Genomic DNA, 27,882 nt, shown 5'->3' with positions numbered 1-27,882 from the left:
ATGGCGGCATCCTTGAAAAGTCCGGCGGACTTTATGAAACCTTTGAAGGAAAGAAATGGTAAGTAAACTGCGGATTGTGATGTAATCATATCAATTTTGGAGCAATGCTAGGGCCGCTGTCTTGATTAATACCACAATGACCAATACTGCTCGCGAGGAGTCGGACATTCCTTCAACAATAATTGGTAGAAGTGACATGACTGCGCGATTATAGTAGTCCCACACGTGTCAATACCCGTTGGGCAAGTTAGCGCATTATGCATTCTCTACCAATTTACGACGACTAGGACTCAGGCCTGGGCCCTGTTTTATGAAGAGTTAAAACTGATTATAACGTTGATTTCAACTGTAAGGCTATGGCAGTCTGTGTGGTAAGGAAATTTAAAATCTATTTTATCTTTTGATAAAACGTGGCCCTGAGGCTGTGGCTGTATTATCATTATGACATTAAGAAGTCGCCCTTTTTAATTGTAAATTTGTATACACATGTCAAACCATACCACATCATTAACATAACTCACTGTTCACCGTCACAGAGTCATTTATTCATGCACTACATAGATTAGAACATCTAACACGTTACAGCATGTACTAGCTAGGATAGCCTGACCAGAGACACCATGCAAGTTGCAAAAAGAAAAGAAAAGAAAAGAAATGCTGTAAATTTAGGGAAGCTCTAAACCTACAAGTGCAACGTCTAGAAGTAAAACTTGTATGTTACAGTAACCATAGACCCAGTCCAAGTAGAAATTAAAGGACAAGTCCACCTTCATATACATGTGGATTGAGTGAATGCAAAATATTTATTAGTAAAACACGTCATATCAGTGAAAGTTTGGGGAAAATCGGACAATCCGTTCAAAAGTTATGAATTTTTAAAGTACAGTTCTGTATCTACGCAGTCACTGCTGGATGAGAAAACTACTACTCTACAGTGTATGATGTCACATATGTACAAGGATGTGGAAAATAAAAAGAGAATTTCACAAGACTTCACTTTTTGAATAAAGTGCACATTTCTTCGACTTGTTACTGACGTATGTTAAGGGTAATATTATTCCCCCTGCCTTCTGAAAGAGAGAAGTCGAGTATTCTTTTGCTATGCGAGAAAAGTGAAAATATGTCGAATTTTCTTTATTCTTTCTTAATATCGTTGTACAAATGTGACATCACAAGCTATAGTAGTCTTCTCATCCAGCCGTGACTGAGCAGAAACTTAAAAAATTCATAACTTTTGAATGGATTGTCCGATTTTCCTCAAACTCTCACTGATGTGTTCTACTAATGTTGCGGCATTCACTCAACACACATGTCTATTGTATGAAGGTGAACTTGTCCTTTAATCTAGATCTGCGATAGACCTTTCGTTCTAACCTAGTTTGAGTGAATCCAGTTAGTTGAAAATTAATTTACCAATTTGTACTGTGTGTGTGTGTGTGTGTGTGTGTGTGTGTGTGTGTGATAGAATGGTCTATTGTTCATGTGAGAAGGTACGACTTGGACTTGGATATACTACAAGTATGACCAGATGACCTCATAGGGTCTATAACACTAACAGGTCACTTACAAAAGTGACCCGCTACCACAATAGGATTTGAAAGTTGGGGGAGGTCGATTTTCTGAAAAAGACATGACATTATTGCCTAACTCTTTCACTTTAATTTCATGTACGTAGAACTGTGCCTATAGACCCTATAGCATGACTCATAGCAAGTACTCGATTGCGGAGATATCGCTGCTTTTATTAGAGCATTGCGAGTGATTTAGGAAATCAGCATTTTGAGAGAACCGCTTTCAAAGTTTTCCTTCTCACGCAATCATGATCAAGGGGAGGCAAGACAGTTTTCACCTCTTGATAACAGAGCTAGACGGTATGCTCCTAGCAACCTCCCCGATGTTCATTCAAGCTTAGCGCCAGTGGTCTGGATGCGCACAACCAGTCAATAACCACAAACTAATATCTTGCCTTTTCTTTGATCATTTATCTTCAAAATTTCGGAAGATGATAGATAATGTATTAGACCACATAATCATGCCAAAAACTGAAATCCAATCGTTTTGACCGATATTGATGATCCAACTTCAAGCCGTTAGCGACTTTTGGATCATTTTGTTGTGGCGGGTCACATATTAGAAGTCCTATAATTTTAGCGTGGTCTATGTAAAGCTTAACTAGCGTTACTGATACTAGTGATAGGTGATCACGACACACAAGGCCAAGGCTAATATTGTAAAGGTCTATGATACGTAACTAGCAACACTTCTTTTGGCATCTGGTTGGGCTATGAATTTTACCACCAACTGTATCTCTTGGAATTTCTATCAGTTTTTACCTCCTTATCATCCCACAGGCAAACCATACAGATTGCTGAAACCATCCGCCCTGACTGTGTCTGCAAAACCAGGGTTTACCGTTCCAGATGCCTCGTCAGAGCTGGCAACAGCAAAACAGAAGATCGAGCAGCTAACCAAAGAAAATGAATCCTTAAAGTTAGTGTCCATCTACTCATATGATTTTCTCCTTTCCTTGCTGTACTCTCATATAGTCCCGGTGTTCATGATCAATTTTGCCCTTTTACTTTGCTTGTTATGCATGGTTTCTTCCTCTTTGTTTTTTGTTTTGTTTTATTTAGAGGCAGTAATAATAATAATAATAGTAGACATTTATAGAGCGCCTTTTCCACTGGATACAAAGCACTATGAGATGTCATCCCTGGTCGCCATAGGAGATAAAATATATACAAAATACCAGGCAGCGACAGTACAAGTTCGGTGCACATATAGGGACATCAAAATAAGTAAGTCTTCAAGTTTTGTGTAAAATGGGTTACTTTCTAAGTGTGTGCAGGACATTTGCACTTGGTGTCAGCCATCAAGTGCTGTCATATTTGTAGCATTTTTTTGAAGATAATTGAACCACTTTATGTTGACTGTAGTTGACTGTGGAAAGGGTATACATATCATTTGACTGCTTTCACACAGATGGATTACCAACCTGTCTGTTCTCTGTTGACCTGCAAGAAGAATCTTGTTTGTAGGCATTGAAGGCTGTCAGAGAATTGCGGGAGAAACGGGTGAATAGAGATGGATGCTCACAATTGTTGCATACAACGTTGTAGGGATGTTCATTATCATTATTAAACATTATCATTACAATTCACTGTACACGCAGGACCAATCGCGATCTACACGTATGTGTAAGTCTTTAATACATTTGCCAACACACATGTGATTACTTTTTTTGTCAATTTCAATATTGTGTGTCTGTTTGCATAAACTCAGCATTGGTCAAATTGGAAATTGTTTATCAGGCAGTTATGGATTCAAATTTGTTATGTTCATGTAGTGAATCCATGCCTGTGTGAGATATTTATTAAACTTAGTGAGTGAAATGTGGTTTGCATCAGGGGTGTAGGAGTAATCAGTTTTGATATGATAGAGAACCAACTTAATCACGCATTTCTTTCATTGCATGTGTGAACATTTTTTTTTCCAGAACGCAAGCACGCTCTCCACCATCAAAGCAGCATGTGAGTAACATTTGCCAGCAAAATACAGGCAGTCATATTTGATGCGATTTGTAATGTAAAGGTTTTTGATTCAGCGCTTTCTTGTTGAAATAGAAAGAGGACATGTACAATATCAACCCGTTGAGTATGGATTCATGATTTTGCCACAACATGCATTTTCCATAGACACCTACCCGAGTATACTTGAGACTCGTCCTCATGAATGGGTTATGGAAGTAGAGTGTAGCAAGAAACTTGTTGTAACAAGGCAATGTGTCCTGCTTAAGGTTTCTGTATAATATGTCTTGTGATATTCATATCAACAAATTAATTTTACCAGGAACATGACTCATTATATTAAAAAGATAAAGACACATTTGTTTAATGTGTAAATTCCGCAGTATTCAAAATGTGCTTTACAACAGTTGAAAGATCACTGTAGTCACTAGTTGTGTTGTGCTTATTATTGTGCTCAATGGGACTGTAGTGCATCTTTCAAGAATATGAACAAAGACCACTGGGATTCTTCACTGGGGCTTTTGAACTAAATTCTTCATTACTTTCTGTGACGCAAATTTAATGTGTGTATAATGTTCTCTCTTCTTGAATTCTGAATCTGTAGCTTCTGTCCATTATGTTCATTTCATAGGCACAAGAAAGAGAAGTCCAAACCAAAGACCAGGCTCCTGTCACTGTTCGTTTGGTACCATCACAGGGCACCCAAACACACCCAGCCTACGACCAGCCTCACTCCGCGGTCCAGGCTCCAATGCCTTGCCATCATGGCACTCCACACCCCCAGCCCCACCCCCTGTCACACCCCCAACCACACCCAAAACCCCTCCCAGGCCCCGACCCCATCCACCTCTTGGAGCTTCAAAGGCAGATGGAGGCGGTGGTCAGTCGCCAGGCGGCAGATCTGGCCCGCCTCAAGACGGAATTGAGAACTCAGGAGGCCCACCATGCTGCTGAGCTGGTCAGGACAAGGGGGCGGGGCAACGAGGTCAGGGCGGAGCTAGAGCAAGAAGTTCTCCATCTGAAGAAGGCACTGAAGAATGCTGAAGATGAATACAACAGGAAGGTCTGTGACTTTGTGCTGTAGGATTTCAAAGTAACAGAAAATGTTTTTCTTACTCTCACTGTATTGCTGATAATACATAGATTCAATCAATTCAAATAAAAGATTAAAAGATTAAATCAAATATTCATTAAAGAGAATTAATACAGAGGTGTTAACAATATATTCCAAATTGACCTAATTTGAAGAAGATGATTATAAATGTGAAATCTTAAAGGGGAATTTACCCAAATGATTATGTGGATTCATGGTATGTAGAAACAGTAGAATAAAAGAACAGACTGTTTGATTTTCCTCAACCTTCCCTGATGTGTTCTACTAATATCGTTGCATTCACTCAATCCACATAGTGATATGTATTTGGTGAAAATTCCCCTACAAAAGACACTGCTTGTAAAATTCTTGACAGTGAAGTTTGTGATAAGACATTTTCACTCGTTTAGGATGGACTGATTTTGCTACAACACGCATTTCCCATAAGACCCCTGCCCTAGTACTGTAAAACTAGGAATGTTCTTGTGCATTATAATTTCATGAATTTTGCGAGAGCCAAAATTCACGAAATTAAAATGCACATGAAATTTCTTGTCTACACAATATGCATTGAATGTTCGAGGCAACTCGCGAAAATGTAATGCCACCAAAAAAGACGGTCGGCTCCAATTGGAGAAAATTTAATGCCATGAAAATATTGTGTTTTAACAGTACACTCAGGACTTGTCATCAACGGGTTTACAATTATTGTTGTAGTAAATCTTAGGGTAGTGAGTAAGTACAGAGATGCCAAGTGTTACTTTTTTGTAATGATTTTTTTGCCAAAAATATTTCAGGTTTTGTGAAAAATATTGTTTTTCAACCCCAAATACACCTTTTCATCCCTCACATTAGTCACAATAATGTTTGCAATGCTAGCATCCCTTTAAAGGACAAGTCCACCTTCATATACATGTGGATTGTGTGAATGCAACAATATTAGTAGAACACATCAGTGAAAGTTTGGGGGAAATCGGACAATCCGTTCAAAAGTTATGAATTTTTGAAGTTTTTATGCAGTAACCGCTGGATGAGAAGACTACTGCAGTGTATGAATAACTTAGATGTCACATGCGTACAACAATATAAGGAAAATATAAAGAGATTTTCACAAAATTTCATCTTTTGAAAAAAGTACACATTCCCTTGACTCGTTACCGACATATGTTATGGGTAATATTATTCCCCCTGCCCTTAGAAAGAGGCAAGTCAAGTGTTCTTTTGTTATGCGAAAAAAGTGAAAATATGTTAAATTTTCTTTACATTTTCTTTATACTGTTGTACTCATATGACTCGTAAGCTTTAGTAGTCTCCTCATACAGCGGTTCCAACACAAAAATTTGAAAAATTCATAACTTTTGCATCGATTGTCCAATTTTCCTCAAACTTTCACTGATGTGTTCTACTAATATTGCTGCATTCTCTCAATCCTTATGTTTATGAAGGTGAACTTGTCCTTTAAGTAGGATATATGTGACAGTGCACCTCAAAACAAACAAAAAGTCGCCAGATATGAATTTTTAGTTAAGACCGTATTCTAAAAGACCAGACTTTAAGCTTTAAAATGATGTATAACTCAAATCAAATGGACTCTCCTAACCTATCTAAATATTGGAAAGAAAGCACAAACTCAGGAAAAGTGTGAACTGAGAAAAGAGGCTCTGAAGTACAGTGTCTATTCAAGCGCTTAATCTTTACCAAACCGTGCTGGCTGTGCGATGAATGGGACAAAAAACAGGAAGTAAACCACCAGAGTAACAACAATGAAGGGATTATCAGATTAAACTGAAATTAAGCCTGCCTCATTAACACATTCTCTCCATAATTAATGCCAACTTTTAAAGCAGCGCCACTATTTTTTCAAAAGTTATTAGAGTTGAAAGTGAAGAGTGTGGACAGGGTTTTTCAGAAATGAAAAAGGGATTCTAAAGACGCACCTAATCACACTATTCTGCCAAAAATGTTCGAGATAAACGGCTAAAAAAACAGACTTTCCTGCCCGTTTTAGGATACCAAATTTTAGCATAATGTAAAAGAAGACCCGCTCTTTCAGAAAATATGAAAAAGTCAAGTTCGGCTAGGTTGACCCATTTCACTTATTTTCAGTCCTCACGCAAAATCAGTGTGTGCGACTTTATGTTCGTTTTGAGGTGCACGGTCACATATAACCATTTTTTTTTTCAGAGCAAGGATATGATGGAATCTCACCGAGGAGATGTTGCCAAGCTGTCTGAGGATGCGCTGAGATCAGCAGGTGATTTTCAGCGCATTAGAGAAGAGTCTGACAGAAGACTAGCAGAATTATCAGGCCAGCTCTCAAGGGAGAAACAGTCCAATGAAGAAAAAACACAACAACTGGAAACCGACCTCAGGTAATGGAAAAAAAAATAGATGATTAAATAAATTAAGTAAAAAAAAGTAAATGAAAGAGAGGAGAAACTTTTTAAAATCATGATGCAAAAATTAAACTTCAGAACTGTATGACATCAGTGAGAAGTGTACCAGTGTTTGTTGTTATTGTACGTGTATGTATTTTTGATTGCTTAGCTGAAATGCTTTCACAAGAATCTTTAAATGTTTTGAGATTAGAAATGCTTAGCAAAATCTGGGGGAGTATTGATTGTTCCTGCTCGTCTCATCATTGCAGAAAGAATATGTTTCTTTTTCTTTTTTCCATATTTTGTTTTCTGCATGTAGTTAATTCTGAGAGTAAAATCACCTTTGTGAAAATAGCAGTTATTGAAGTGCTGCAATCATCTTTTCTTTTTACCAAGAATCAGGAGGGAGCATACATGTGACCCGCCATGAAAAAAAAGATCCAAAAGTTGCTTACGGCTGAGCAAAAAAAAAACAAAAAAAAAAAAAAGAGTTTGAAGTCAGATCATCAAAATTGGTCAAAACTATTCCATTTCTGTCTTTGGCAGGATTTTGTAGTCTAATGTTTCATCTATCATCAGCCAAATTTAAAAGCTACATGATCAAAGGAAAGGCAAGAAATAAACATTTTTCCTGGCAATGATTTTCTGACTTTCAACGGAACAGAATCGTGTCTGAAGGTTTGGGTTTAGCACCACAGATAGACTCCTCCCCTAGCAATAAGGGAATGATCTTATTGGTCAGTGCATGGCATCCTGGTTAGTGATTGGTCATGCGTGGACTGCTGGTGCTAAGCTTGAATGAACATCGCGGAGGTTGCTAGGAGCATGTAGTACCTTCTATTGTCTGTCTTACCTCTATGATCATGAGTGCGTCAGAAGGAGAACTTTGAAGATGGTTTTCTTGAAACGCTAATTTCCGAGACCGCTTGACATGCTCTTATAAAATCATTGATATCTCCGCAACCGACTACTTTTATGAGTTGTTTAAGGTCATGTCACTTTCAGAAAATCAACCTCCCTCGTCGACTTTCGAATCCTTCTGTTATTGGGGGTCACATTTGCTAAATAGAAAACAGCATTAATTTTCATATGCTGCTCTGCTGATGGCAGTATGAGAAAGTTTTTTCATACACATGTATGCAATGATATCTCTAACAGGTTTTTATGATATGACAGCATGTTAGAATGAATGAGCTACATTGTAGTGACAAGTGAGTGATTTTTTAATGAAAAGGCTGTGAGTTTCTCTTCATTGTTTCTCTGGCTAGGGAGAAGGAGAAGGCTGTTGTGAGCTTGACTGGCCAAGTGGCGCAGCTGAAAGCTTACATTGGAGATTCACTGCCGAGCAGCAAGACAACAGCCCAGTGGGAAGTTGAGAAGAAGGCCTATGACAGGAAGCTACAGGTGATAGTGTGGCAGTGGCTTTACCTTTCTGTGTTCTTCACCTTTTCTACTAATGCTTTCTTTTTAAGCGGATTTTTTTTATAATGTTATGACCATTCCATTCTGAATTTGAGGTGATAGACATAACAGTGGATACATTAGCATTACACTTAACCCTAAAAAGGCCGGGGGGGGGGGGGGGGGTTTGAATCAACCCCCCCCCCCCTCGACATTTTTCGCGACTACTCCGCCGCGCGAAATTTTTTGACTGTACCGTTCGCCGACTTTTTACTTTCAAGTCTCACGCATCTTTTGACACCATTTTCGTGAAAATCGCGCATACCGTTACGACCTGCGCGACCTTTTATACATGCCTGTCAGACCGAAAATGGCTCAAAAACGTGATTTTGTGTATAAAGTCTATGCAAATGGAATTATCTCTTCTTATTCATAAAGATATGATTATTTGCACTTTCATAGGCTGAAACTAATTAATTTTAGCCTTATTATGCTTGAAATAGGTTCTGTCATAAATTTTGAGAGAAAAAAATGATAAAACAAAAGGCCGAAAAAACAATGAAATATATAAGAAATTCATAAAACAATAAAATACATAAGAAATTGATTTTGATACCAGATTTTTTTTTCATGTACATTGTTAGGAATGCTACAAAGAATGTTATCATCAAAAATTAGGATTCTAGGAGCTTTAATTTCTGATTTAGAGCAAAAAGTATGATTTTATGCATATATTAACATAATTAATCATTATTGACGAAAATTTCCATTCTTTTTGGTATTGTTTGGTAGATTATGCCACAGGTAATAAATGTGCCAATTTTCATGGCGATTGCGCAAGCGACGGCCGAGATCTCGGGGGGGGGGGGGGGGGGTTGAGACGGCCGAGATCTCGGGGGGGGGGGGGTTGAATCAACCCCTCCCCGGCCACAGAACACCCAAAAAAGCCCGGCCTGATTAGGGTTAATCACACATAGAATTATTGTGACTGTGATGCAATGAAACAACTGTACATCAAGCCTAACTTCAAGACAACTGTGGCATCATTTGAGAATCTGAAATGCTAACACAATTTTCGACAGTGAGACACAACTAAAAGATTTTAGGAAATCTGACAATATCAAAAAATATGTAGTTGGCAACCGTTTCAAGTAAAGTCTACAAAGTGCCGTGCTGATGTGATGGCAATCTTATGATGAGACTTGACTGAACATCTCATTTTTTCCATTTATCATTGAATTCAAATATTGATCTTTTCTCTGTTATACAGATGCTGCAGCAAGAAGATGAAAACAGCAAGAAAACAGTTGACATGCTGAATGTGAGACTAGCAGCACTCAATGAGATCCTGTCCATACAGGAGGCCGAAATGACTAAGGTAAGCTCCTTGCCGAATCATAGGTATCTCAGTTTCTCATCTTTAAATACACATGATCAGCAATCATTTCTAGGAGCAAGATGTTTCACTTGGAGTAAGAGGAACAGATCTGTGTTTGAAGTCGGGGATTCCAATTATGTAAAACCCTTTGTAATAGATAAACAATAACAAATCATCTCTCCATTCTTGATTGGAGCTAAAGGGTTAGCTCTGCTAGCAAGGAAAGACAAAGTAGGAAATTTGTAATGCTAATAATGGATTGCGATGCTTTCCTCCCCTTTGTCTTGATATCTGCAGTCCAGAGAGCTTGATGATGCCCAGAAAGAGACGCCCGGATCCTTGCTCCTGACAAGGTAAGTGTTGAAGAGCTTGGAGTAGATATGTTGCTTCTGTGAAATGAGATGTTCCTGGTTTGCACACTTTACCAAGTATCACCCCAGAAGAAGAGTCTAAGAAGTAGGCGAACACACAACGAGCAGTTTGCTGTGTTCCAATGCTCATCAACACCATTCGCAGAATCCTTTTTCCCTGAAGCCGTGAAACTCTGGAATGATCTCCCCCAGCATACCGTGGATATCAAACACAGCACAACCTTTAAATCTGCTCTCTATGAAAATAAATTCATTATGTAATTACGGTAACTTCAATCCCGTCCACTCTCGTCGTACCGCAAGTTACAAATACTTCCAGCTATAGTCCCTAGACGACCCTTTGGAAGTGATGAACACAAGGTACATAGGTACAAGGTACCCTGTGTCTGGTGCATCAACATGGTGAGCTGCTGTGATGTTGCACCTGCTTTAGACACATTTATATAATGGTGTGCCAAGAACGACTCTGTGTGAATTTCTAGCCTGTTGCAAGTACAAATTGGCAGGTTGTGAGACAGATAGACACTCATATTGCAACCTTTCTGTTATGTATCGATCACAACATTCGCATTGTGTATTTAATGAAACATCTATTAAGATACAACTTGTACTTGTCATGCATCCAGTGTGATATACAGTATGTGGGCATAAATCTTGCATGAATATTTATTTCATGTATACAGTATACAACGGAAGTGAGTACACCCCAAGTGAACATTTAAAAATTTGAATGTAATTCTTTAATTGTTTGTTTTATCTCATAAGTCTCACAGAGATTGTAAAAATGACACTGAGACAGAAAACTAGTATTTATAACCTTCATTTTTAAATGTTATGCATACTTGAGAAAATGATGGTAACAAAAGTGAGTACATATGTGACCCGCTACAACAAAATGATCCTAAAGTCGGGCGAGGTCGATTATTTGAAAATTGCATGACACAATTCCCTAATCTTTCTGCTTTAAATTGATATATAACACATCTTATAAAAATAATCGGCTGGGGAGATATCGATGTTTAAAAGAGAGCATGTCGAGACGTCTGGGAAATCACTGTTTCGAGAAAAGCGCCCTAAAAGTTCTCCTTGCGATGCAATCACGATCAAGGGACACGCAAGTCAGTATTCACCTCCAGACAATAGAAGGTAAGCCCTAGCAACCCCCGAAATGCTCATTCAAACACAGGGTCGGCGGTCTCCTCACCGACCAATCAGTGACCAGGATGCCAGGAGAAGCGGCTGGGCATAGCACACCCCGCCAGCACGCACCAGTCGACTGGGGATTGTGCGAGCTTCACGCTTCGGTTAGCGGCAAGCAGCAAACTGACCAATGAGATCACTCTGGTCGTTGTTAGGGGCGGAGCCTATCTGTGGCGCTCAATCCAAACGTTCGAACCAGTTTCTGCTTCGTTGAAACGCCAAAAAACATGGCCCAGAAAAACGCTATTTTTTGGTCTTTCCTTTCATCATTTTGCTCCAAAATTTCGACAGATGATAGAAGACATCTCAGACTCTAATAATATGTCAAATTCAGAAAATCGTAAGTTTTGACCGATTTTGATGCTCTGACTTCAAACTCGATTTTCACGGCTTTGACCGTGCGCGACTTTAGGACCATTTTGTTGTAGCGGGTCACATATACACCCTGTGTAATATTTGCATGGAAACATGGTTAAATCTGGAGTTTTATGGTCAACAGCACTGATCACAATTTTCCTTAGCACAAAACACATGTTGATATGAAATGGCACTGCCTTATAATGCCCCTTTGCATTCTTTTATCTGTGTTTCACTCCTGTTTGATGACTTCTTGGAGTGGTCAGGGTTTGACTCACTTTAATTATTGCATTCCTCTGTGCATAACTACTGGTGTGACTTGTGTGGTCAGGAGAAATCATCGAACATGCAACTGACTCCCTTGCTAACTTTTCAGAAAAGCAGTTACATGCATGGAACACAAACTCAAGGTCACTACCATGTAATATCAACATGTTTTTCATGCTAAGGAAAATTATGGCAAATGCTGGGACCATAAAACTCCAGATTTGATCATATTTCAGTGCAAATATTACACATGGTGTACTCACTTTTGTTGCCACTATTTTCATGAAATATGCATAATGTTTCATGATTAAGGTTATGAATACTAGTTTTTGCCTCAATTCCTATCACGCCAGGTCCTTTTTACAATCTCTGTGAGACTTGTTATTTAAAATCAACAACTTGAAGAATTACATTCGAATTTTCAAATGCTCATGTGGGGTGTACTCACTTCTGTTGGATGCTGTACATGTGACATTCATGTCATGTAAGCATTGTAACGTTCACTAAAAAGAGAAGAATTTTTGGTCTCATTTATTTATTTATCTATTTATTCAGTTTTCTTTACCCAGGGTAGCCCCATGAGTGATTTATACACTGTTATCCTAGGGGGCCCTGCAACAGAATGACAAAATAGAACAGTTCAACATACACAAAATAACAAATCAAGGACATCCCTTTTTACGGGTGTACATCATAACATCAACACAATATCAATATTCTATATAAATGTATAAATGCAAAATTAATTTTAGGCGATAATAATACACAAGCTCACATTGTTTGAGAAAAAAAATGATACCTTAACATTATACAAGAATATCAAAACTAACCAAATTCTACCCCAAGTGAGATATGTAGGCCCTATGCTGTTACAAACGCTTGGAGGGAGGTGGCGTTTCGGACTTCAGCGGGAGCTGATTCCAAATACATGATGCCTAGTGTGAAAACGATTTTTTTTTTCCTGCTTGAGTTTTAACTTGTGGAATTATAAGATCATTATATCTTGTGTTTCGTGTACTATAAGAATGTGTGTTACCAAGGGGCCTAATGAGTTCTCGCACATATTCGGGCATGTTGCCATGAAGTGTCTTAAAAACTGCATTACAAGTGTTCAAACGCCACCTCTGATCTCTTCAAGCGTCGTCCAACGTAACCTTCCAAGCACCTGGCTGGTTGGCACTGTGTGACTGATCCACTCTCCGTACCACTCTGGCCATTTTCTTGTGTTGTTTGATAAGCACATCTTTAAGGCTTTGTGAGCAGTTTGACCATGCACAAGAACAATAATAAAGATATGGTAGGATTACTGAGTTTGCCAGGATTTTAACGCTACTTTCGGTTAGATACTTCTGCAGGCGTCTCAGCAATGCTAGTCATGTGGCAATTTTTTTACAACATTCTTCGACTTGTTTTGCCATCTCATTGATTCATCCATCCAAACTCCTAGGTACTTACATGTATATTCCCTCACTCTATCCAATTCGTTACCATCAATTTCAAGTTTCAGCCGATCTGCAGATAGCAGTTTTCTTGATGTTCCTATCATCATGAACTGAGTTTTCTAAACATTCAACATCAAACAATTTTGTCCCAACCACCGGTTTACATTGTGCAATTCAGTATTCAGCATGGTTTCAATCTCCTGGGCATCATTCCACTGTAAAACAGAACCGTGTCATCTGCATATAGCATTACTTCACACTTATTTACTGAATTGGGGAGATCATTTAACATAACTGAAAACAGAAGTGGCCCAAGTATCGAACCTTGGGGGGACACCCACACATACACTAGTACTTTCCGATAAGACCCCCTTTCATGAGGTGCGCTGTGTACAACCACTGAGATAAGAATGGAACCATCTCGATGCATTTCCCCTGACACTGTACATACATAGATTTCCCAGTAAAAGTTCAGGGTCTACTGAGTCAAAGGCTTTCTTCAAATCCAAATACACCACTCCAGTTAGTCTACCACGCTGCTGCCACGATCTGTGTGCCTGTACAAAAAATCGCTGAAGTATGTCAGTACTGTATCGGTCAAGTGTTTTTTTTCTGAATCCAAATTGTTCTTTCACAAGGAGGTTGTTTTCAGTAAAAAAGTTGTGCAGCTGGTTGTGGACTAGTCTTTCGAAAATCTTCATGACTGCCGATATTACGGAGATAGGGCGATAATTGTTCGGATCATGTTTTGTCTCTGCCCCTGTGGATTGGGGTAACCGTAGCCTCCTTCCACTCGTAAGGAATAACTCCAGTTACAAGAGAGAGGTCAAAGAATCTCGTCAAGTGTACATGAATAACTGGTGCTGCTTATGGCAGCTGAAAGAGTTTAGTTGGAATTCACACAAAAGAGGAAAATGCTGGGAATTCATGTGTAGCTACTATATGCAAAGCTTCTAAGAGGGGTTGTTAAATTGAAATTTGACACATGTCATTTTTTTTTTCTAGTTTGCATGGTTTATTTGGTTTAAAAAAAAGAAAGAAACTTGCAAAATCATAGCCTGAAGGCTAAAACACATTGCAATGTTTTATAAATACCTCCAAATTAAGTAGAACACATTAAGCTATATACATAACATCCACATAAGAAATCACAAATAAATATAAATATATTTCACAAAAAATATTACTATATATTTTACCAATGATATATAAATATCTACACAGCATCCTTCATAACATACCTAACAACAAAACAAAAAAAAAACCATGCCAAATCATATTCTACAGATATACTTTACAAAGCATCAGAAGAAAAAAAATAATGGGACCGATACTACATAGAAATCAAATAAAAAACACACAACAACAACAAAAACAAAATCAACCATCTATTCGTGTATCACCATTGTATAAGTATGTTTCAATCAATAGTTCTATACCAAGGAATTAGTATAAAAGAAAAGAAAATTTTATGCTATGTATACTATGTAAATACCATCTTTAAGAAGACAAAGTACAACTGTACATATGTACAGTAAGGGTGACTAGTTGTGATGATTTGCACATGGTTTTTTTCAGCTGGGATTTTTTTTTTTTCAATATTGGGGGCAGACATACACGCACATAAAACGTACATCCCCTCAGTAATCCTTTCGGGAACAATTCTCATTTCTGAAGTACGATGAGCAAGACCTTTTTACTTTGTCTTGCTTCTAATATCTCAATGCAAAGGATTTATTTTTGTCTGTTTAAAAATATAGTTTTAATATCTAACTTTACATTTTTGTGTACACTTTTCCCATTGTTAAATGGTGTCTTCTGACATTCTAGATGGAGAGAAAAGGTCTTTGCTCTTCTAGTCCAGAGGAAGTCTTTGGAGATTGTCACACAAAGAGACAAGGTTGCACATCAAGAAAAGGTGAGTGGCTCAAACAGGGAAAATTCAACCTTGTTCCATGTTTACAGTACAAATTTGATGCAGAAAAGAAATACTGACACTCTACCAAACAAACATTCCATTGAGTTTGAGCAAAAATTAAGAATCAAAAATTACATTTGGGTTTGCACATGGTTTGCACATTGGCATATATCAAATATAATGGAAATTCCACAATTTAATGTAATTTTTTTTTCTGAAAAGTACACATTCTTTTGACTTGTTACTGACATACAACTGTATGTAAAGGGTATTAACCCGTTGAGGACGGACTGATTTTGCTACAACACACATTTCCCATAGACACCTGCCGTAGTATATACTCAGAACTTGTTTTCAACAGGTTGATATGATTTCCCCTACATTCTGTGAGAAGTACATGAATTACCCTTTCATTATGCTAGAAAAAGTGACTTTATAAAAAAAATTCTCTCAATATTTCCTTTTATATCATTGTTCAATTGTGACATCACAGACTGTTGTAGTCTTCTCATCCACTTTTGGCGGCGCCAAAACTTTTAAAAATTCATAACGTTTCAACAGATTGTCCGATTGTCCTAAAATTTTCACTGATTTGTCCTACCATAGATATTGCTGCATTCACTCAAACGATATATATGTTTGGGGAAACATCCCCTGTTATTCCTGTGTTAATCAAGCTTGCCAACCTACACAATATCTCTTTGTTTGAAACAATTGGAAAGAAGAGAGTGAAACTTGCATGTTTGACCAAGAGTGCTAGTTTTATTTTGTTATGCTCTGAATGATAAATTAGAGATTGGAATACACTACAGTGACAGAAGAATTCACCTGCAAAGTTATCAAAAAGACAATTTACTGCAATGTCCTATGCCAACCTCTTTGAAAGTGGCAAAATAATCAGCTAGTTGATTGTGATCACTCACCATGAAGTAGAATATGAAGAATTATTTTAGAGAATCTTTTCATAACACAAGTTGGCCAGGTTTATACTGTAGGTGGTCAGAAGGTGAGTGTGACGGAGGACTGAAGATCAATTTTACATTCCTTGTTATATTGCAGCTGTCTGCAGTGGAGGGTCAACTGGAGGGGGCGCTAAACAGAATCCGTCTGCTGGAGCACACGCTGTCGGACAAGGAGGCCCAGTTGGAATTAGAAAAGAAGAATGTAAAGGTAAGTGCATTTTTAAGGTGTATCATTAAAGGAAGCAGGGACCCAAATACAAATGTGGAATTAGAGAAAGCATATTAGTGGAACACATGAGTGAAAGTTTGAGAAAAATTGAATTGTTAATCCGAATGTTTTGAATTTTTTGGCCTCCCTTCAGATCTCAGTCGTGGATCGCCCGATCCTCGCGAAAATTGGCACTAAGGTAGAGGCCAATGTAATCTACAAAGTTGTATAGTTAGATTTTTCAGATTTTAATTTATGTATTCTATATTAATTAATTTATGCAAATTTATGCAAAAATAATTCTTTTGCCTATAAATCAAAAATAAAGCTCCAAGACTTCTAATTTTTGGTAAACATATTCTTTTCAGTATCCTCAACAATGATATTGAAGCAAGAATTGGGCTTCATAATCATTTCTTATGCATTTTATTGTTTATTGAATTTCTTATGTATTTCTTTGTTTTGTACTTTTTGTTTTTGCTGTTTTTTGTCAAAATTTGTTGCAGAAACTTTTTATAATCAGGCTAAAATAAATCATTATCAGCCATTGAAAGTAAAAATATTTATTTTTATATGAATTAATTACAAAAACACAATTTACAGTGGATTTGTACACAAAATCATGTTTTTGAGCAATTTTTGGGACAACAATTTTTTTTCAAGGGGGCGTGGCTTCAAAACGGTATGCCCGGGAGCGACAAATTTGGTCACAAAAGTTGCGCGATACTTGAAAGAAGAAAGTCATAAAATGTCGCGGCGAGAGCATCACGCGTTGTGGAATAATCACGCGCAACGCGTAACTCCCCAGTGGGAGTAGGGTTAACATACAGTGTAGGTCAGTAACAAGTTCATGGAATGTGTGCTTTTTATGAAGAATGAAATTGTTTCTACATGTAGAAACACTACAACTTGAAAATGGTTGGAATTGATATTTGTAGTCCATATTGATTTCCATCATTTTCACAATGGTAATCATAATGATGGTGGTACTATGAAGTGTGGTTATTTTTTAGTTTTGTGTTTTTCCTTCTCCATCTGATTTGTGTGCACACAGTGTGTTGAGCAGGAGCTAGTCTCCGTCCAAGAGGTTGCCAATATGCTGGATAGCAAACTTCAGGAGAGCCAGAAATGCCTGTGCAGGCTCAGAGACTCTGCTGCAAGGTGTGTGAAAACGAAGAAGGAAACAAACAAATGATAAAAAAAACAAAAAAACAAAACCAAAAAACAACTGGTTCACATATCAAACCAGAGAGGGAGAGGGGGCTGGAAGGAGGCAGTTGTTTTGTCTTGTTTAATTTTTCCATACATTGGACAGGACTGGATAATGGTTTTGTGCTTGTGGTACCGCAATCTTATAGAACCAAATATTTTTCTACCATGTTTCCCTTGGCTTCAGTGACAGAAGAGGTTAAAGTGAAAACATAGTTCTGGTAAGGGTTTGAGAACCCGTCTTGCACCATTTCATAGTTGCTTGCAATGTATTGAAAGAGTCTACCAAGAAACTTACCTGGCTGACGCGATTTGCCGGGATGATGAGTTGTCTCAGAGTATTTTGAGATAAATGATAAAGGACGGTATACCGACTTTTATTCCAGAATGATCCAGGTTATTGTGTTATGTGTTTAGGGTTGAATTTGAGGGGGAAGAGCTGTATGTTAATTTTTCTTTTGGACAGAATTTGGGGATGTTACTGTAAAACTGGAATCATTAGTGGCATCAGAGTTTGGCGGATTGAAGCCAACATCCTTTTTTCATGGCATGAAACTTTTGCGATTGGCATTCAGTGCATTGAGTAAAAAAACAAACAAACAAACAAACCTTTGTGTACATTTTCCTTTTACGAATCTTGGCTCCGTATGAAATTTGTAAAAGTTCCATGCGCACAAAAATTCCTGGTTTTACAGTGATTATACCAGTAGCAGTCCATTTGAACCTTTTTATTCAAGGTGTCACAAGGTCTCTCGGGGGCTGGAAATACACCAACAGCAGGCAGCTGAGAGGATGTCATTGTATGAGCAGCGACTGACATTTGCCACCAGTAGGATGGAGCTTCTCAAAGGTACAAAGAACCATGATTTCAAAATGTTGAAAGCTATGTTATAGTCAACTGAAATCTATTGTCATAGAGTGGCAAGTTACTAACGTGTCTGTGGGCTCAGTACTGTTCACACATTGATGTGATTTCAGAATTCATGGCTCATGTGCTATGCTTTCCAGGAGGTAACATGAGAGATGACAAGAACCGTCATATGTTCTCATGGAAAGATTTATTTCCCTTATCTAGTAGCAATGCTTCATGGAACTATGTAATTTTGTGGTGATGATAATATATCTGATATATAAATACAGAGCATTGGTCTATTACAACAAACTAAAAGCTTCAACCAACCTTTATATTTTGCTTTGTTAATTTTGTTGCGCTGTATATTTTCCCAATCAATGAAAGTTTTTGAGTCTGTGTCAAGAATTGTGCTTATCAAATGTGAAAATCAGACCGTCCTTGATATGAAGATGACATCATGTTTGTCCTTCCAATGCCAACATTTCTGCATGAGCTCCTTCAAAAAGGAGAGGAGAGGGGAGCTCAAGTGCAGTTTGAAATATTTCTACCACTTTCCACCAAACAGACCTCTTGGTCAGGAGAGATGCAATGCAGAGACTTGGGCGGGGCTCCTCCAAGGGAGATGGAAACATGGAGTCATCCACCCAAACAGAAGGGTGTGTGTCAGATAGGTGAGGAATGCATTACTGTAAAACGAGGAATGTTCGCGTGCATTTTAATTTCAGGAGAGCCAAGATTCGGGAAATTAAAATGCACGTGAAAAAGGCCATCAGCTCCAATTTGCGAAAATTTTATGCCACAAAAATATCGTATTTTACAGTTTTATGATCAACCATAAGCATCATCATCAAATACCTCTACATTAAAGTAAAAGTGGATGTTTTCAATTCAGTGTTTTTAAATGTAGTTTGTGATATTGAAGTACATCTAGGGCTCTTTCAGTTGAAAGGTCAATAGTATTATTTATACAGTTCTTGAGCTTCAAAACTTTTTGTTTATTATTGAAATGTTGAGTGATGAAATTGGTTTGATCAAGGGGAAATTTCTTTTTTATTCATTATTAGAGGGGGAAGAACTGTATTTTCATTTTTGTTGGGTAGGTCGTGTTTAAACTACATTGTACATATATCTCTGATCATTTCAAGTGTAATGGGATCATTTCTCTGTAGACCAAGATTTCTTGGATATGTATAATCTAGAAGGAGGTACTTCAGGTTTATTTTTTCATTGATTATGTGTCTGTTTGTTTCATAAAACCATTGTTGATACGTTTCCTGCATTTCTGAAGGATTTCCTGGAGAAAGCTCACATTTTTAATGTCATAAGCCTTTTAATCCATTATGAAAATCACGTTTGACATTTTCTGTGCATATTTTCCATAATTACAAAAAATTAGTACTGTAACGATAATCAGTTATAGTTTATATTTACTGCTCTTGTTCAACGTTTCAATGCCATTATGTCTGATAAACAGAGCTGTGCAACCAGAGGTCAGTGCAGAAATTCAACGCTTGAAGAGGGAACGGGATAGTCTTGCCTCAAGACTCAAGGAGGATTCAACCCTTGTTGAGCAAAGACTGCTTGACCTTAGGCAGGAAAGTAAGTTGAGTTAGAATTTAGGTAAAGTGACCAAAAATTCAGCGGATGCAGTTTGTTTATGACTTTTCTTCACTTTTCGTTGAAACAAGTTTAATTTCACCCATTAATTGAAACGTTATCTACCCTCTGTGTAAAATGTGATGTTGAATTTAATAATGTCTCCAAGCTGCAATGAATTATGAGTGCAGAGTGCATAGTCATAGGTCATAGTGTATTGATCATGAATTGTGAGTGTAGGGTTGGACTTAGTAGAAGAATTCGTTCATCTCCACACAGCTTTCTGCAATGTACACCAACTTTCTACTAATTTTTAAAGCAGTGAAATTGTAAAATCATCAGCATGTCGGTAGATAATGATACAGCGTATTTCATTCCATCCTCTTCAATGTTGGTTCAGTATGGCTGTAGGCTTTGTATACCTTTTGTGTATTTTTGTTTTCATTGATCCCAGTGTCACAAGCCATCAGAAAAAGTGAGGAAAAAATGGGAAAGCTACAACTGGAGCTGGAGAAGAAATCTTCAGTAAGTGCAAATTATTTATTACCCAAGTAGATTAATTACAAATATTTCCTTTTTGTCAGGCATTTGTCCTACAATGCATGACCAGCTAATCTGTCTTTTTCTGTGCCTGATAACTACAAATGCTGTTTTATATTCTCTGTTTGACTTTACGCTCCAGAAACCCTTAAAGATTGCATCCGTCTCCAGTAAAAAGAGAGTAGAATTGTAAAGATATCTAAAAAATGAATTGTAATGAAATACCATCAAGTGCAGTCATCATTTTTATACATTGTCCCAGACTTGTCAGAGCAATGTCACATATATCTTTGTAACTCCAGATTAAGGAATACATACATTGTATGATCCAAAGAATATGATGTTTTGATCACACAATCGGTTTTGCACAATCAGATTTAAACTCCTTTTGACTGTTATAACTTCCCAGTGGTAGTCCATTAAGATTTGAAACCATAGAATTATTTCCCCCACATCTTTCTCTTTCCCAGTGTTCAAAAAGAAGTGTAAATCAAAATCATAAAACATCAAAACATCATGCTGCAGCAGTAGGAGGCCTATGCATGTTAACACTTCACACTGAATTGATGTGAAAATGTGAATGTACATAGTAAGAATCATATACATGGTACCAACATGTCAGATTCATACACACACACACTGGTGTCAAAATAATGTGTTCAAGACAGCATACTCTTGTAGCTAAGCCTTGCATGCACTGCAAATACAAATGTGACCTGCCACGTCAAAAGGGTCTGGAAGTCATTGACGGATGAGCAGAGAAAACCGAGTTTGAAGTTAGGTCATCAAAATCGGTCAAAATCATCAACTTTGTATTTTTGATGTAATTTTGTCGTGTAATGTTTCGTCTATCATCTGCCAAAACTTAGAAGGTAAATGATCAAAGGAAATGGAAGAAATTAGCATTTTTCTGGACCACGATTTCCAAAGTTTAAACGGAGCAGAACCATGTCCTAAGATTTTGATTTAGCACGTCAGATAGACTCAGAGTACTTTTATGAGTCGTGTTACATATGAAATTAAAGCAGATGAGTAAGGGAATAATGTCATGTCATTTTCAGAAAATTGACCTCCCCAACTTTCAGATCCTTTAGTTGTAGCTGGTCACAAATGTAAGCAAACATGTCAGTGGTAATTGCACTACTGTGGACAGTGTCATGCTGCCTTTGATGTAACTTTTTGTGTTCTTTCATCTGTGCAGAGTGTAGAGACCCTTGAAGAAGAGCTTCAGGCAAAGAGTCAAAGTCTCACAGAGGCTAGGGAGGAGCTTGTCACTGTTAGGACACATCTGGCCAGAACACAGCTTGTGGCAGAAGGTGGTAAGTCACATACTTTCAGTAGGTCTTGAATTGATGATTTAGCCTTTACTTTTCAGTACGTGATGCTCATATTAATGTTCTGGCTGTCATCTGTAACATGAAATATCTGTTTTAGTACAGTTCGACCTCGATTATCCGGCGTCCTTTTATCCGGAAATCTCTATTATCTGAACACGTTCACGCAGTGAAGGACTTTTTTTTTTCATCCAAAAATTCAGAAAAAACAGTGACTTTAACATCTTTTCATGGATCTATTTCACTATTTATTTCATAAGATGTGCATGATAAGTTTCTCAATATCTAATGAGGTAAAACATGTATGATTTTCACATAAAGATATACTTTATTTTTGTGAAGAAGGGACTACAATTTTGCACAGGCTAGCATAGATTACACCACCGTTAGTGGGGTACTCTACCTACCTAGCTGCCAGTGCACTGGGACGGCAGCCTGGACGGCAGCTATATACATTAACATTGTGTCTCCCATATCCGGCCAATTGGCTTATCTGGATGAGCGCTGGTCTCGACATGGCCGGATAATCAAGGTCGAACTGTATACGTGTATGTAATATGCTTGCTTGTTGTAAAAAATCTGTTAATGTTCAGATTATCTTAAATGTTGTTGTGTCAATCATAAGGATGTTATTTTTTAAGTGTTTAGGTGATACAGATATACATGAAACATAGCAAATGCAATTTAATACTTTAATTTAATAATTTAATGCCTTGAAACATCACACTCATGCATCTCTGTTCTTATTATTGGTATTAAATGGTGAAATAGGAAGCATGAAATATTGACATACCTTTTGTACATTGACTTCAGTGAATGCAAACTTTAAGCAGTCCATTGTTTGCATCAACCAATAATAGTAAGTTTTAATACAGTATGTGCAGGAGAGACCCACACTAGACAGATGCACAAATGATTCACTCCATAGGCCTACCTGTTATGACAGTAGTGATCTTATTTTTATGATGCCGGATATTTGTCCAAATAATTCTCCAGTGATATTTTTCTGATTAGATGATGACAGTGCAGGCAATACTTAAGTTTGTGTATGCATGTTTTGGGGTTGTTGTTGTTGTTGTTTTTGCATACCTTTTTCATCAGCAAACAGCTGATTATCAATACTTGAGGATGAGATGCTTATATGATGATAAGATGTTGATAGGTCAAAAAATACATGATGTACCACCTTCTTAAGGTTTTACCTTCCAATGTGGGACTTTTAAAGAAACGGGTATCATGATATAGTGTTTTGATAGAGCTGTTTCCTTTTACAAACCTACACGTAGCTGCAGATGAAAAGTGCAAGATCCTCGAGAGTCAGCACACCGAGAGGTTGGCTGAGATGGAACAGAGGCTCAATGATGCTAGGAGAGAACATGCCAAAGCAGGTTAGTACAGCTGGTCATGCTGTGAAACTTTGGAGGTATTGAATCTATCAGTGTAATGATATACCACTTGTTTCCTTGTATGTGGGACTGTCAGCAATCTTTAACCATGATAAAATGCAAAATTATAAAGCACAATAGGAAGAAGATTTCTTGGTCATACATGACCAAGTAGTTTGGGCAGATGTGTACATTTTGAATGAGTTGAGTAGCAGTTGGATACAGAGACTCTCCACTGAAGCATCTCTGCAACTGGAGATTCCCACCTAGACCCCTAGAAAAATGGGAAATTTTGATGGTGTGAACGTGGCCACAATGTTATGTGCACTTTAACATATATGAGCCCAAAGCTTGATTGTCCTGTGCAGCCACATCCAGGGCCAGAGAGTTTGAGTCTCTGCAGAAGATGGGAGATTGGCAAAGAAACTCTTACAGTAATGTAGGTCAGATGAAATCATTGATTGACCAGACATCTTACAGAGACAAGGGTCAAAGATTTTTGTACCTGGCTCATTTATGAACGTTAGATGCAACAGTCTTGCATATAGGTACTGGAAATGTACCTTCTCAAGTTAAGGTCGAGGCACAGCATACATCAAGATCGTTTACTGACTTTGAAGCGTTTTGTAGCATGACATTTTTGTTTGTGGGATCTTGAGTTGTTGCTCAAGACATCAGGAGTATTTGTAGTTATTCTCATCTTTTATGATTCATTGGCATCTGCCTCAAAGATATGGAACCATGATTATTTTGACAGCCGATTTATACCTTGCCTCCCCCCCCCCCCCCTGCTCTATGTGGTAGTTGTGTCACTACGGCAACTGGAAAGACAGTCAGCTCGGGAGAGGGAACGCTCCAAGGAGGCCCTTGCCTCGCAGGAGGAGTATCTAACCCGAGAGACTTTCAAACTGCAAACCAAACTGAGTGAGGTTGAGGCAGACAGGAACCTTTTGATGGTAAGCACAGTACACTCCCGTTATAACAAACACGGTTATAACAAAATTCCGGTTATAACAAAGTAAAAATTTGGGCTGCAATGTCATCCACTCTATGTATTTCTATGTGTATTTGTTCAGTTATTTGTTCAGTTATAAGGCAATTCCGATATAACGAAAGAAAACTGCCGGTCCCGAGGATTTCGTTATAACGGGAGTCCATTGTATCTGTAGTATGGGTACTGTTAGCGGAGTCATTTGATGAACAAATCATGCCTTAATCTTTTGCAATAACTTCTGTTGATTACAGCAAATGATGGGGCTATAATAGTAATCGAGCTACATGATGAAAATTTTGTAAAGGGGCAAGGGCTTAAGTTGGTGAATTATGAAGCAAAACTTAAACATGATGCTTTTTTGCAGTTTGTGTATAAGCTTGTAAAAGTTTTGTAAGATGATGACATCATTTCATCTAATTTGCATATTTGATGATCGGCAAATAATGGCAATGTTTGTCAAAGACTTGTCATATCTTGAATTTATTTGACTCTCATATTCTGTCCACTTTCAAGAGAACTATTCCCATTTTGTGTTCAAATTCCTCTCTGTCGTAACATCACTTCATGTTACAAGGCACTTTATATTCTGCTTCATATTTTTTGAAAACTCATACTAAGGAGTGACTGACGTGGAATTTTCCATAATGTGCAATACTCTGCCATTCATCCTGCAGTTATATGTTGGAAGCAAACCATTGAGAACAAAGCTCCTGGGGAATGGCATGTCCATATGAAGGTTTACGATCCCTGCAGTAAAAAAATGGATCGTGATAAAAATGCAGTCATGCTCTTTAACTCTTTGTTTGCCATGGTGGAAACCCCCTGTGTGCCACGTTATTCTGAGACACGAAGGTAGTCATGCTTTGAGAAAGAATTCTATTTTTCCAATCTATGTAACTTCTACAAGTTTCTGTTAAGCTGGACATGATAGTGAGCAAAGTTGGAGAGGAATGCCAAGCTTTGCTTTCATACAGATTGTATGACAAATCCGTTTCTATGTATTTTTTTTAATGACCAGTTGCTACATTACTGGAAAGGCATGGATTTTGCTCACGAAACGGTGAGAAAAACTTAGAATTTACCCGCAAATTTAGTTGGGAACACCGCTTGATAGTCAATCAACACATAAAATGCAAGGTGTATGCAAAAAGAACAAAAACTCGAGAAATGCTTTCATTGTACCACGAGATTAGGTGACTTATCGATCGGTTTAAGCGGATTAGTGCGTTTGAGCGGAATAGGCGAAGTTGGCACGCCGTCGACTGAGTGGGACGTGTGAACATGGCACATAAAGAGTTAAGCCATCTTTGCTTTTATGGCACTGTTTTTACTATTATTTCACCTCTCAAAATTTATATCAACATTGTGCCCCCCCCCCCCATTGTATTCATTTATTTCTTTGTTTGTTGTTTATGTTTTCTGCAGGTAACACTGAGACAGGAAGGTTTGCTGGGGAACTACAGGGCAAGGGAGACTGGTAAATCATCACATCTTGGAAATTCAGAGAGTGCTTCTGCTGAGTCTGATAATGCAGAGAACGCAGCTCAACCACGGGAGGCTGCAACAGGTGGCAGAAAGCAATGTCATTTTACATCTACACAGAAAGGAGGAAGGGGTGAGAGATTGATCCAGCAAAAGCAAAAGGGTTACTATGTAGTGTGTGATTGTCTACTCATTTACATGCAAAGCAGCCATAAGGAGAATAAATCAAAAATTTTAAGTATTCACGACACTTCCCATGCCTGGGAAGTTTTTTTTTTTTTTCTTCTTCTTTTTCTTTTGTATATGCAAATTTTTGTTGTTGTTTGCTTCTGTTTTGTTAAACAAATTACATAGAGATACTTCCAGCAAACTTGATTCTCTTCTTGCCCTGATTTATTTGGGATCAAACTCAACTGCGTCTGTGGAACCCTTATGAATCAGGGGACAGTGAATATAAGTTATTTGTGACCCGCTACAACAAAATGATCCTAAAGTTGGGCGAGGTCGATTATTTGAAAATTGCATGACACAATTCCCTAATCTTTCTGCTTTAAATTGATATATAACACGTCTTACAAAAATAATCGGCTGCGGAGATATCGATGTTTAAAAGAGAGCATGTCAAGACGTCTGGGAAATCACTGTTTCGAGAAAAGCGCCCTAAAAGTTCTCCTTGCGACGCAATCACAATCAAGAGACACGCAAGTCAGTATTCACCTCCGGACAATAGAAGTTAAGCCCTAGCAACCCCCGAAATGCTCATTCAAACACAGTGTCGGCGGTCTCCTCACCGACCAATCAGTGACCAGGATGTCAGGAGAAGCGGCTGGGCATAGCGCAACCCGCCCGCACGCACCAGTCGACTGGGCAGTGTGCGAGCTTCAGGCTTCGGTTAGCGGCAAGCAGCAAACTGACCAATGAGATCACTCTGGTCGTTGTTAGGGGCGGAGCCTATGTGTGGCGCTCAATCCAAATGTTCGAACCAGTTTCTGCTTCGTTGAAACGCCAAAAAACATGGCCCAGAAAAACGCTATTTTTTGGTCTTTCCTTTCATCATTTTGCTTCAAAATTTCGACAGATGATAGAAGACATGTCAGACTCTAATCAGGGCTTGACACTAACGGTGGCCCGGTGGCCCGGGGCCACCAAAAATGAAAGTCGGGCCACCAAATTTCAGAAAATTTTGGTGGCCCACCTAGGGCCACCAAAATTTTTTGAGAAGTGTGTCAATAAATTTGTCACTTTTTGCGCCGGAAATGCATAAATACATGCAGTGAGTGTGCAACTTGTTTTTAAAAAATGGACTTTTATCAATGCTTTTTTTTCGGGCCACCAAAAATTTGAAATTGATGATTTTGGTGGCCCCATCGGGCCACCGAAAAATAAAGTTAGTGTCGAGCCCTGCTCTGATAATATGTCAAATTCAGAAAATCATAAGTTTTGACCAATTTTGATGCTCTAACTTCAAACTCGATTTTCACGGCTTCGACCGTGCGCGACTTTAGGACCATTTTGTTGTAGCGGGTCACATTTATGTTCTTAGTTCTGATGTGTAGAAATTTTGTAACAGTCATGTAACTGACCATTGCGTCAGTAATTACTTTATCCAATGTTCCTCACAGTGATTCCACATTCCATTTGAGAGGCTTTTTGGGGGCCTTTCCAGAGCTAAATTTCTTGATATGGACATTGCCAACTTGGTTATAAAACCTCTTTTGCCTCCTTCCCAGCATCATTTCACTTGACTGTAACTAAAAGTATCCAAATCTTGCTGAACCTCATTAGATGAACACTCACTTTTGCATGACTGACCAAAGAAAATCTGCAATGTCCATCCACATGTCGGTAGCCAAATAAAAGCATAATTATGTTCCACTTTTCTGTCTCCTCAGAACCTCTTCACGCTGTACTGGAGGACCTCCATAACATCGCTGCTAAAGTACTGGAAGATGAGGATGAAGATGAAGATGAGGATGAGGAAGGATGA

The 27,882-nt window shown here is 38.2% G+C and overlaps 1 protein-coding gene across 1 annotated transcript; it reads left to right on the top strand.

Moving 5' to 3' along the window:
• LOC139712599 (coiled-coil alpha-helical rod protein 1-like) lies at window positions 1-27,882 on the top strand. Its single transcript, XM_071624408.1, has 20 exons — window positions 1-58; window positions 2,352-2,490; window positions 3,497-3,530; window positions 4,159-4,590; window positions 6,805-6,992; window positions 8,267-8,402; window positions 9,670-9,808; window positions 10,103-10,130; window positions 15,245-15,332; window positions 16,392-16,502; window positions 17,557-17,663; window positions 18,449-18,561; window positions 19,130-19,235; window positions 20,039-20,163; window positions 20,615-20,685; window positions 21,902-22,019; window positions 23,321-23,422; window positions 24,224-24,375; window positions 25,839-26,028; window positions 27,788-27,882. The coding sequence occupies exons 1-20, from the start codon at window positions 1-3 to the stop codon at window positions 27,880-27,882; spliced, it is 2,532 nt and encodes an 843-aa protein (XP_071480509.1).

This window comes from Diadema antillarum, unplaced genomic scaffold, assembly GCF_040938485.1.
Source record: "Diadema antillarum isolate AM-2024a unplaced genomic scaffold, OU_Dant_1.0 seq00001825_RagTag, whole genome shotgun sequence".
Lineage (NCBI taxonomy): Eukaryota > Metazoa > Echinodermata > Echinoidea > Diadematoida > Diadematidae > Diadema > Diadema antillarum.
Note: the sequence above shows the minus strand (reverse complement) of the source record. Positions and strands in the feature narration are given on the sequence as shown.